The 12667-nt window shown below is 43.9% G+C and overlaps 1 protein-coding gene across 2 annotated transcripts in view; it reads left to right on the top strand.

Annotated features, from left to right (window-relative positions):
• Nucleotides 1-12667, top strand: part of FBXO11 (F-box protein 11) — a 68344-nt gene that overhangs the window by 23627 nt on the left and 32050 nt on the right. For both annotated transcript variants that reach the window (XM_054062470.1, XM_054062469.1), the window contains exons 2-3: nt 8508-8635; nt 9189-9270. In XM_054062470.1, the coding sequence (XP_053918445.1) occupies nt 8508-8635; nt 9189-9270 (210 nt within the window). The remainder of the gene's footprint in view (nt 1-8507; nt 8636-9188; nt 9271-12667) is intronic.

Below are 12667 nucleotides of genomic sequence, written 5' to 3'. Positions count from 1 at the left end.
GCTCTGTGCCAGCTCTGAGAACTGTAGTTCTCGCCTTGTGTTTGTTAGCAGTGCAGCATTTTGAGGGTTCTTGTTGGCCTGGCAGACCTGGGGAGAGCTGAGGAGAGATCAGATTATTGGATAAAGGTTAATTTCCTTAGATCCTGAGAATAACGGAGAGAATAATCTGAGGTGTAAGAAACTCTTTCTTTAAATAGAAGTAGGTACTTTTCTACTTGTAGAACATATATCTGAAAGTGCTGTAGAACTGATGTGGGCTTTTGAGCAAATACAGATGGAGCTGAGCATCTGATCTATTCTTACTCTTTTAGGCCTTCATGCCTGCAAAACTCATTTCCAAAGAGTAAAGCGCTGTCTCATCTGGCTACCAATGTCTGAAAGCTCAAAATGTAGTTTCCAAAAGGTTCTGTTTGATTCTTGGGATCGGATGGTTTAGTTTGCTTTCTACAAGTATCGAGACCTTTAGCTTAAGGCTTTTTTCCCTTGCTCTCAATTTAAGGAATCATTTCCATGCAAGAAATAATTTCTAAGCATCCCATGTACTTTTTGTTTATCAAACAAACCATTACAAATTACAATAAGCTTGTGTTTTGTTATATCTTGGGTTTATTCTCAGTAAGAAGTCATACGTATGCTTAAAATACACCAGTAGCCAGTAATGGTTATTGTGTCTGCTTGTTGCTTCCCAGGACGCGGAATCTCATTACTCCATATGGTGCTCTGTAAGGCTGATCTTTCCATAGTCTTTGAGAAGTGTATTTTTAATGTCAGGTATGTCCCCTTCCCCAACCCAAACCCCTGCTACTCTGCATGGAGATCTGCCTCTGGATCTTCGTCCTGCTGGTCTTTTCCAGTTTGTAGCAGCCCTGACTCCTCTTAGAAATGAGTCCTTCTCATTGACTGGCGTAATCTTACAGAAATGCCACTGCTCGGATGTTATCTTTATGGGAGTCAAGCTGGTTTGGATACTGCGTGGAAAATTCTGCAGGGTTCCTTCCCATAATGGGATTAAAGTCTATCACAGGATCTGTTAGTCTTTTGTGCTAGAAGTAGGTGAGTTTGCAGCCACTTGTTCTAATGTCAGTATTTTTAACATTAAATCCAACATGAAAGGCGTTGCTGTATCCATGTGTCCTCCTTCTTTTGGGGAGCTTTTTGGTTGTAGAGTCTTTTGAAGCCCACTTTGGAGAAGTAGAAGTTGGCAGTGAAAGATGACTAGCATGCTCTTGCCTTTGCGACATCGGATCTGGGTTCAGGGCACATTGCCCTGAACGTTCCTCAGTTTGAGTTGTCTTGGTATTCCTAGCTAGGGGTGTTCTCTTTGGAGAGACATTTGGATAGCTCTCATGGAGAAAATGAAATTTCTCATGGAGAAAATGATCTCCATTTGAAAAGTAACCTGCCATGTGTAATTTAAACTAACCTGTAAGTGGTGCCCTTAATCAATGGGACAGCTTCTGCTGGTGGAAAGAAACTTTGATGTGAGATAGGTAAGAGAATGCACCGTCTCTGTACTCTGTACCTTGTGGGCTGTGGTGCTGTGCCTGCTGTCAGATGCTGTGGGGAGGGTTTGCAGGGACACAGATGAGTGTCAGTCAACAGCTCTCTCCTGGAGACTTCACTGCTTGAAGAGAAAGAGGGAAGAGACCGGCATGGCTGACTTGAGACCTGCTGGTTAAACTAAAAAAGAAGAAGGAACTGCACAGGCAGTGCAAGCAGGGACAGGGAACCTGGAACGTGTCTAGAAACGCTGCCCAGTTGTGTAGGGATGAAGTCAGGAAGTCCAAGGCGCAGCTGGAGCTGAACTTGGCAGGGGAAGTAAAGAACAACAAGAAGGGCTTTTACAGGTACATCAATCAAAAGAGGAAGATCAAAGAGAACGTACCCCCAGTGATGACTGAAAATGAGGATCAGGTATCAACAGATGAGGAAAAGGCTGAGGTACTCAACAAATTTTTGCCTCAGTCTTCACCGATAACTGCTCTCCTCGCCCCTCCTGGGTCATGGGACAGCAAGATGTTGACCAGGAGGATAAACTGCCTCCCACAATAGAGGAGGATCAGGTTTGCAAACACCTGAGGACCCTGAACATATGTAAGTCTATGAGACCTGATGAGATGCATCCCAGAGTCCTGAGAACATTGGCAGATGTGGTTGCCAAGCCACTCTCCATGATATTTGAAAAGTCATGGCAATCGGGAGAAGTCTCTGGTGACTGGAAGAAAGGGTAACATTGTGCCCATTCTTATAAAGGCTACAAAAGACAACCCTGAGAACTAGGGACCTGTCAGCCTCACCTCTGTGCCTGGAAAGATTGTTGGAAAGATTGTTGAGCAGATCCTCCTAGAAGCTATGCTAAAGCACATGGAGGACAGGGAGGTGATTAATGGCAGCCAGCATGGCTTCACCAGGAGCAAGTCCTGTCTTGGCCAACTTGGTGGCTTTGTATGGTGGGGTAACTGCAGCAGTGGACACGGGTAAACTGATGGATGTGATCTATCTAAACTTCTGTAAAGCCTTTGACACAGTCCCACACAACATGCTTCTCTCTAAATTGGAGAGATATGGATTTGATGGGTGGACGGTAAAGTGGATAAGAAACTGGTTGGATGGTCATATTCAGAGTGTAATGGTCAATGCCTCAAAGTCCAGATGGAGATCCGTGATGAGTCCGTACTGGGACTGGTGCTGTTTAATGTCTTTGTCAATGATATTCACAGTGAGATGGGGTGCACCCTCTGCAAGTTTGCAGATGACACCAAGCTGAGGGGTATAGTTGCCACACTGGAAGGACAGGATGTCATCCAGAGGGACCTGGACAGACTGGAGAAGTGGGCCTCTGAGAGCCTCATATGAGGTTCAACAAGGCCAAGGGTGAAGTCCTGCACCTGGGCAGTCCCCATTTTCAGTACACAGTGGGGGATGATGTGCTTGAGAGCAGCCCTGCAGAGAAGGACTTGGGGGTGCTGGTTGATGAGAAGCTTGACATGAGCTGGCAGTGTGCGCTCGCAGCCCAGAAGGCCAACTGTATCCTGGGCTGCATCAGAAGAAGCATGGCCAGCAGGTCGAGGGAAAGTGATTCTGCCCCTCTATTCCTCTCTTGTGAGACCGCATCTGGAACACTGTGTCCAGTTCTGGAATCCTCAACCTAAGAAGGATATGGAGCTGTTAGAACAGGTCCAGAGGAGGCTACAAAGATGATCGGAGGGCTGGAGCACCTTTCCTACGAGGACAGGCTGAGAGAGTTGGGCTTGTTCAGCCTGGAGAGGAGAAGGCTCAGAGGGGGTCTTATAGCAACCTTCCAGTACCTGAAGGGGGCCTACAGGAAAGCTGGAGAGGGACTATTCATAAAGGCTTGTGAGGATAGGACCAGGGGGAACAGGTATAAACTGGAGGGGGCAGATTTAGACTGGGCATTAGGAAGAATTTCTTGACTATGAGAGTGGTGAGACACTGGCACAGGTTGCCCACGGAGGTTGTGGATGCCCCATCCCTGGAGGTGTTCAAGGTCAGGTTGGATGGAGCGCTGGGGAGCCTGATTTAGTGGGACTTCCTTGCCCATGGCAGGGGAGTTGGAACTGGATGATCTTTAAGGTCCCTTCCAACCCTAACTATACTATGATACTATGGAACTGTGGGTGGGCATTCCCCATGTCTTTGAGGTGACAGTTTTGCTATGATGTTCATGTTTTTGCAGTTACTGTATCTGCAAAAACAGAATCCTGCCTTGCATGTCTATGCTTATTTTCCCTTTATAGCTGTCTTTTTGTGTGTCCCTTCTCCTAAACTTGGGTTGCCTTCTCTTCTCCGCTGCGATTTTAAACTGAACATGTGGTGAGGAGCTGGAGCTGTCATTTCCCAACTGGCAGCACACCTTGTCCAGGTTTGGCAAATACATGGTGGGATTCGCTCTACCCAGGGTGACCAAGCTGTACCACTTTACATTTCAGCTGCATCTCTCAGGTTTACTTCCAGGATGGACAGTGGCGGAGTTTCTTGTTTTTGTAGTTCTCTTCCCCCAGGCTGCAGGAGCAATTTCAGAGCTGTTTCTGTTTGGGAATACCCACCACACCCCCAGCACTTCACCTCTCTTGAGTGCAGATCTTTGGTTGTGTCCTGGTCCCTGTCCATGTCGTCCATCCCCGTATCTCTGTCGAGGAAAACAGCACAAAGAAAATGAAATTGCAGTGTTAAAACTTAGTGATTAGACCCTGTAGACTCGTATATGAGCTTCCTTTCTGATAAGAGTATATTTGGGGTGTTTAAATACTCTCTTTGTTAATATTTAAGACAATTCTAGCAATATTCTCTGAACATGTGTGAGGCAGAAGTGAAACCACACAAGTGTGTGTCTGTGAAGGTGATGAGGTAGAAATGGTAAACGTTCTCTAAAAGCAATCTGTGTTGTTTGGGGGTTTTTTAATTATTTTGACAGTCCTTTTTCACTTTTCTGTAATTTAAAATGTCGGCATGAGACAAAAGAGTGTTAATTGTGTGCTCTCTAACATACGCACCTCTATAGCATTTGTGGAGATGGAAGATCATCTTGATTTTAGCAGTTGATAGAGTGGCAGCTTAATTTCATTTTTGTTCCTCTCCTGGAGCTATTTCTGCTTGCTGGTGATCTTGATTTTTTGAGAGGTAAAGCTGGTTGTGTTATGGGCTGTTTTATAATGAATTGTCCTGTAAGAGGCACGTTTTTACTTAAGTTTAGATGCTGACCTGTCGGTGTCACTAAGGGTTTTCATTTTCAGTAAACATTATTTTATTTGAAAATATTTTATCTTAATCTAGAACTGGTAAACTGGTAATGTTTGTTTGAGAGCAGGCTCAGCTTAATTTAATCTCTTAAAAACTTAAAACCAAGTGTATTGGCTTGGATAAATCCATTCCAGCCTCAGGAGTCATTTTTGCAAAGGTATTGATGTAACACAAGTCTGGAGAGTGTGTGTTAAGACTTTTATACTTCTACCATCCACAAAAATCATTATAATGGCTTTTATTTATGTTATTAGATGCAATGGCTGATACTGTTACACTTTAAAATAAAGTTTTCCAAGCTGTTTTGGAAGTCCTGGAGTTCTGTATGTGAAAGTTAATTTTCTGTTTTAAAGCTGATGCCTTACGGGAGTGTGATTTAGAGGAGCTTTTCCAGAGTGCAGCTCCCACAGACTGGGAGCTCCATTCCAGTGCTGCTCACTGAGGGCAGGCTAAGCACCGTCTCCAGGGAATACTGCTTTCTGCGAAGTGTTTCAGGCAAGTGTTTCTCTGAAGACCAGCACTGGAGCTGGTCTGTTCTGAGCGGCCATGGAGCGTTTGGAAGGCTGAAAACCAGCTGCTTCTGCAACGAATCACTCCAGACTTTCAGATTTACCGATAGTGTTTTGCTTGACAGTGGGTACACTGGCTGCATGTGGAAAAACATTATGGTTTATTATTGTCCCTGAAATGTTAGAAACCTGTGCAGAAAGGTGGCCAGCCCCTCAGAGGTGTGGAAAACCTGCTGGAGAGAAAGAGTCCTATAGATCTGATTGTCCATCTGCAGGCACCAAGCTACCTGTTTGTGGTTAGCAGGGCCATGGCAATCCTGAGTTGCTCTCCTCCCCAAGAGCCACTGTCTCCATTCAGAGCACTGCCACCGTATGGATGTGTTCCACCTGCACTGCTCCTGGGCTGACACTGCTTGACTGCGCTGGGTGCCTAGACATGCATCCACTCTGGGCACCCTTCTGCTTCCCACAGCCTGTGTGGATTCACACTCTTCTCTTACCTTCCATGCCACTTGGATGGAAAAAGGGAAGTTTTTAATTCTTATACCTGCTGTGAATCCTAGTGGATGTGTACATATCCCTAAATGTCATCTGTGTCAGAAAAGTGATATTCAAGCAGGACTCCTGCCATCCTCCAAAATCCACTGCAGGAAAATGAATATATTTCTTTCTGCTCAGCCAGTCCGTCAGTGTTCTGGCTGAACTGACCTTTGCTTCCATCCCACCCCTCAGGGCTTCTGCCCTCTCTTTCTAGCTGTAATATGGTTTGTCCTTAGTGGCCTCCACGGATTTACTCCTAAGGAGATGCTGAGGGTTGGCTCTGCCCTTTCCATCACCTACCAAAGGATCAAAACTCTCTGCTTTGGTTTTTACTTTTCTGGGTTTACCTGTTTTCATTGCTTACAATGTTTTTGCTGTGTTGCATGTGCTGACCATCCGGAACAGGGAAAACCCTGCCATCCCAACAGTGATCGTGTCCTCAGTGCAAAAAAGAGCAACGGGGTTAGGCCAAGACCCTCAGAATCCCCAAGTAGCGTGCACCTGGGGGATACTGGCAACAGACATCATAAAGTCTGTATTGGATCTTAAACAGCAATAAGGGATGCTAAGCCATTAGATGCTGCCATGCTTGGGTGTTCTCTTGTGCCAGCAGTGGCTGCTGGGGTTCCTCCTGCTGGGCTTCTCAGACCCAAGACTCCCACCTGCCCAGTACAGCCAGGAAAGCTCCCCTAGCATCTTCTCTCTTCCACCTGCTGTCATTTTGTTAAATTACTGGGATGTTCTCCATCAGAGATGAAAAGAGATAAAATTCAGTGGCTGAATTGTGGGTGAATAGTGGCTTGGGAGGTCAGGAACCTCCTGCAGGTATGTGGTGCCAGGACTGGAAAATGCACTACGATCTGTCTGCGCCCTTCAGACTCTGCATAATGCAGAAATACTTCATAAGCGATAAAAAGTGTGGATGCTGGTGGGGGTTATCACAAGGGGGGGGGAGTGACCTTCCAGCTGACAGTATGGAGGTTGCCACGTGGATTTACAAGGTGATGGTGCTCTGGTGGAGGTTTCACAGTTCTCTTCTGTCCTTAAAACCTAGTGCTGCTGCCCAAGAGGTGGTGGTTCTTCCATTCTGGTGCCTGCTTCCCTCCTCTGGGCTGCATGGTGCTGGACCAGCTGCTGGGCTGGCTGAGGGCTCCTCACAGAAGTACTTCTGACAGGGTTGGGTTTTGAGTACATCAATGAGCTGGTGAGCCTCTTCTGACTGCCTTGAGCCGACTAGGTGAAGCTGCACACCTACCGCCACCTAACTTCATTGTTTTACAGCTTCTGTCCTCTGTTCAGGTGTCCTAGTGGCACTGTGATCTGGTTATGATACCTGGTGATGTTGGGTTGTGATCTGGTTATGATACCTAGCAAAGTTGGCAATTTATAAATATCTGCTAAGGTAGAGGAAGAAATGAGTCTAGAAAAGAGCAGGAGGAGATCAAAATAACTTTTTTCTTCAGAGTTGTGTTGGTTAGTGGTCACTGGTGGGGCAGCTCAGGCCATCACGGGATGCGTGATCCCGTATCAGTGCAACGGTTGGTAGTTTATGTCAAAAAGAACTCCAATCAAAACTAAAAAACCTTTAGGAAAATCATGAGATTAAGCTCTTGAAATGTAAGAAAATCTTCAAAACTTTAAAAACTCCTTTTCTTTGTGTTTTAAACAGACTGGTTTCTTATTTGAAGAGGAGGGGAGCTAGTTTGTGGTTTGTTTGCTTTACTTTACTTTGTTTTGATATCAATCTCTCTTCTTCCTAGTATATCCAGGAACACCACTTACTCTACTGTAACACTTTTCCAGCAAACATTTTTGCATCATGTTTTATCCAGTTTTAAAACGAAAATGCAGTTACAATGAAAAGGAAGTTGAAAATTCCTTTCTCATAGTTAAGCACCCACAGAAAGAGTGTGTTTTTACTGAGGTGGAGCTGGGCTCCGCTTCATTAATTCATTTCCTAGGTGTTTTTGGTCTTGGCCCCTTTGAAACTAACTTCTTTGGGATGCTGGTTGTAGGGCCTGCAGGGATAAGTAATGATTCCTTGCTTGTTTGGAGTGCGTTCCATAATTATATGGACATGGAAAATCCAAAGCTATGAATCAAAAATTTAATTATACTTAACACATTTTTCTGTACCTTTTTGTTTTTAAGGGCAAGAAGCAAATGAGCTTTTCATTGATTCGTTATAGTTTAGGCAAACAGACTGCCTGTATTTCGAGCTACCTCTGTTTTGGGGTTTATGTGCTGGCCTGGGCTACTCCTGAAATGTTTGGGGCAAATTGTGCCTCAAGTTCTGTACTGAATGCTGTGTTTACTAAAGGGCTTCTTGATAACATCTGGTTAATAATTGAAACTCCAGCGTTCCTCATTGTGCTGATAGTATGAGGTGAAAAAATGGGAGGTAATGAAATGAGCCCTGTGAATTATGTGTTTGTAGAGAAACGGGAAGCCAGAGGTTTGGGGGGTTTGTTGGGTTTTCTAAGCAGTTTTTGGCATAGCTGCTGTGTATGTATGGAGAACATCGCTTAATTCACTTGTCCTCTCTCATAGAATTCCATGTATGCCGTTTATATTCCGATCTTTTACTAGATCTCTTGCAATTCCTCCTGAATGGATCAGTTTACCTGCCAATTCCTGTAAACTGGGAATAAACCCAAACTACAGTTCTAATCAGCAAATTTCCTTTGTCCTTCACAGATGATGATGTACCTGCAGATATGGTTGCAGAAGAATCAGGTCCTGGTGCACAAAATAGTCCATACCAACTTCGCAGAAAAACTCTTCTACCTAAAAGAACAGCTTGCCCTACAAAGAGCAGCATGGAGGTAATGCTCGTTTAGTTGGCTTTAGTTGTAAAAAGAATGAGAAGCTAGTTGGGACTTCTCATAGAACCCCAGAATCCCATTTGGGTTGGAAGGGACCTCAAAGCCCACCTAGTGCCAGCCCCCTGCCAGGGCCAGGGAGGCCTTACACTGGATCAGGCTGCTCAAAACCTTAAAGCTTTTTCTGGTGTTAAAATGGCAGGGGTTGTTTGCCAGAGAAAGCTGGTTTTGTTCCTTAAGAGCACAGGCAGGGGCACAGTGAATGGTGTCATGAAGTTCTTGGCCACCTTATTTTATGAATCATAGAATGATTTGGTTTGGAAGAGACCTTAAAGATCATCCAGTTCCAACCCCCTGCCATGGGCAGGGTCACCTCCCACTGGATCAAACTGCTCAAATCCTCGTCCAATCTTGAACACCTCCAGGGATGGGGCAGCCATGACTTCTCTGGACAACCTGGGCCAGGACCTCCCCGCCCTCACAGGAAAACATTTCTTCCTAAGATCTCATTGAAGTCGCCTAACAACTAAACTAATTCTTATTTATTTCCTTAAAGGGTGCCTCCACTTCAGCTACTGAGAACTTCGGTCACCGAGCTAAACGTGCTAGAGTATCTGGAAAATCCCAGGATTTATCAGGTAACAACTTTTTGTATTAAAAATGGTGTGGGGGAGAAGAGGTGGAGACATTTTGACTTCACACTTCACACCCCACCCCACCAAACTTACCCACCTGTTCTCCGGCAAAGAAGTCAAAGTAGTGACAAAATCGCTACAAACTTGTTCTGAACCTCACATTTGGAAGCATGGTTTTAATCTGATTTTTAGAATCTGGTCCCTCACTGCAGGCTGGGGTTGGTTGGTTTATTGTTCTCCTTGACGCGCTATTTGCCTCTATCCAAGCTACTGTTTGCAGCAGTGATGCTTCCGTGGTGCCGCATTTCTACCAGGCTGATTTACCATTCCTTATACGGATGTATTTTTCCAGCATATTTTTTAGAGATGATTTTGGTGTGTTATAGCACTTCGTAGATGAAATGAAAGCATGGGACTAGAGATACAGGAAAATGTCCTGGTGGAGAACCATTCCTTCTTGCATGGACTCTGAGTTGAGGACAATTCGGCAGAGATGAAGGGAGAAATGCCGGTCAGCTGGAGATTCTGGCTGGAGTTGAGCCAAGAGTTGGGAAAACAGGAGACTATTCCCTATTTTAATACTGATTTCACAATTAGCACCACCCTCTCAGCACCCCTAATTCAAATTATAAGGAAAAGAAAGTCAATATGAGATACTGTGAAGAGTATACTGGAATTCTGACATGTTGACATGCTTTTTCTGTTATTGCAACACTGTCCTCATGTGGTCCCTGCTGCAGACAGCAAGTTCTTCAGTCTGAGACAGAATGATTAATGAATATACAAGAATCTTGATGACAAAGCAACACATTATAGAAAATATGTAAATAGTTTTTCACTTAAACTCTTCACAGTACAATACAAAAAATTAAGAAGCCAAAGATTTAGGTGAGAAGAAGGTCTTCTTGGAGAAAGGGAAAAAGTTTGGGTGTGTTTCTGAGTAAAGAATACGCCTACCCCTACATACATATCTGTGCATGTATTTCACACACGTACAATGTATCAACATCATATAATAAACGTGCATGCAGTATATGTGTATATAATTATAGTGTGTGTGTTTCATTTGTGCACGCACTGTATGTACACACACATGCACAAATATATAGGCAAACACATCCTGCTTGTTCTTTTGTCTATGTCATTTTCCAGTCTCTCTGCTCCTACCCCTTTTTGTCTCTGGCCACACTCTAGTTCCAGGAGATCTGCTGTCACTGTTTGCTGGAAAATCAACACCCACGCTTGCCAACTCCCATTGATGTGGTTTCTGTTGCTTTTCTCGGGTTTTTTTTTTTTTTAGTCCATGATTCCCTTAATGCTTGTGCAGCAGGCACAAGGCTTGGGTCGGTTTTGTTGCTTCTGTTGATACCTGCCCTTCCTGGCCTCTCACCTTTTCCATAGTGGAGATTTTATCTTCCAAGTCTTCTGTCTCTTTCCCTGTCTATTTTATTTTCATCCCCACCTTTGATTAACTCGTAATTTCAGTGGCTGTTTAAGAATCATTTAACCTCAGATTTATATTGATGGAATTGCCAGGACCAAGTGAACATCAGTCTGTGTCGCTCTGCCTCCAGTTTAATTTCCTGATTTGATCTCTGAAGCCCTGTGCAAAGACCTCTTGTCTCAGACTCAGTTTCTCTTGTTAGTTCCTAGTTTTTCTTCAAAGTCATTCACTTTTGTTGTGTTCCGCGTTCCACTTTTGCCCACATCCATGTTTCAGTGAAGATGTGTGACTTTACTCAAATTGCAGCATGAGTGACCCTCGGTTCCAAAGGAGTTCTCCATACTTCTGCTGCGCATTCCTTTTATTACATTCTTAAGCTCATGTGGGGAAGGTATGGGAATCGTGGAGGTTTCTTCAGCGTGGAATTACCAGAGGAGTTGTAAACAATGATTTTATAAATGTACTCGTAAAGGCTGTATTCAGACCAGTCACAATTGGACAAGGGAGTGGCCTTTTCAGCCCATTTGCTGTTAACCTCAGTATGGATGATGGTGGATTTTTGTTTCCCCCATTGAGTTTTTGAGCTACACCACTAAATTTGTACAAGTGATGATTATGATCAGATTTTCCCCCTGCTCCCCTGGTTTTATTAGCATAGATAATGATTATTGTGACTGAGTTGTAAGCATGAGACTCTGAATTGAGGTCAGTGCAGAGTGGATATTGTCATCCCGAACGTACAGATGTTTATTTTGGAACGGTAGATGAAATGAAGGCATGGGACTAGAAACACAGGAAAATGTTGTGGTGGAGAACCATTCCTTCTTGCATGGACTCTGAGTTGAGGACAGTTCAGGAGAGATAAAGGGACAGATGCCAGTCAGCCAGAGATTCCAGCTGGAATGAAGCCAGGAGTTGGGAAAATGGGCGACTATTGCTTAATTTAACACTGTTTTTGGAATGAGTAACTCCCTCTCAGCAACACTAATTCAAATTGTAAGGAAAAGAAGAAGTCGGTCTGAGACACCATGAAGAAGGCATTGGAATTTTGACGTGTTGACATATTTTTGCTGTTACTTGTAATGCTGTCCTCATGTGGTCCCTGCCGCAGACAGCGAGTTCTTCAGTCTGAAACAGGAAGATTAATGAATATACAAGAATCTTGATGAGAAAGCAACGCATTATAGAAAATACCTAAATAATTTTTTACTTAAACTCTTAAAAAAAGAAGCAGCCAAAAGATTTAGGTAAGAACAAGGTCTGATGGAGCTATGCTGCTGACATCACATGTGACTGGTGAACATACTAAGTCTGATATCTGTAGAAAAGAGTCACAGCTTTTTGATCTTACTGATCCAAATATCTGTATCGTATGCTAATACAGTATTTCTTGATTTACAGAAAGATTTAAATGGTGTATATTCCATTTCCTTATGTTACCTCAACAGTTAAATGTACGCTTCCACGTACTGGGGTATTTTGGTGTTCAGCGTCACTTGTCTCATCACTTTAATCACTTGACACACTCTTCCTTCCTGTTTATTACTGCACAGGGTTTTCCTTGCTTGCTTTACGCTCACTGCATTTGCATATCCATTTCACACTGGGCAGTTCCTGCTGACTTTTACCCATCTTTGGAAGAGTTCAACTCACAGACGAGTAATTTCTTGCTTTTCACTGTGCTGCAGAATTGCCGTAGGTGCTGAGACTCTGGGTTCTGGATCCGTCAGTGACAGCCCTGTATATTGGGTGCATGTGCAGCACACAGAACTTAATGCCTCTTGAAACTTATTTCTGACTTTTCCTGTTCATTTATAAGCTATTTTTTCCTTCAAGAACACTACATCCTGTGTTTTCCAAGATATTTAAACTTCTTAATGAGGAAATATTTTTGCTAAATACATCCTTACAGAATGAAAGCTGTTTGTCTCCCATCTTCTCCACTGAAATGGACAC

The sequence above is a fragment of the Cuculus canorus genome, chromosome 3, assembly GCF_017976375.1.
Source record: "Cuculus canorus isolate bCucCan1 chromosome 3, bCucCan1.pri, whole genome shotgun sequence".
Classification (NCBI taxonomy): domain Eukaryota; kingdom Metazoa; phylum Chordata; class Aves; order Cuculiformes; family Cuculidae; genus Cuculus; species Cuculus canorus.
This window is presented reverse-complemented; position numbering and strand designations above follow the sequence as displayed.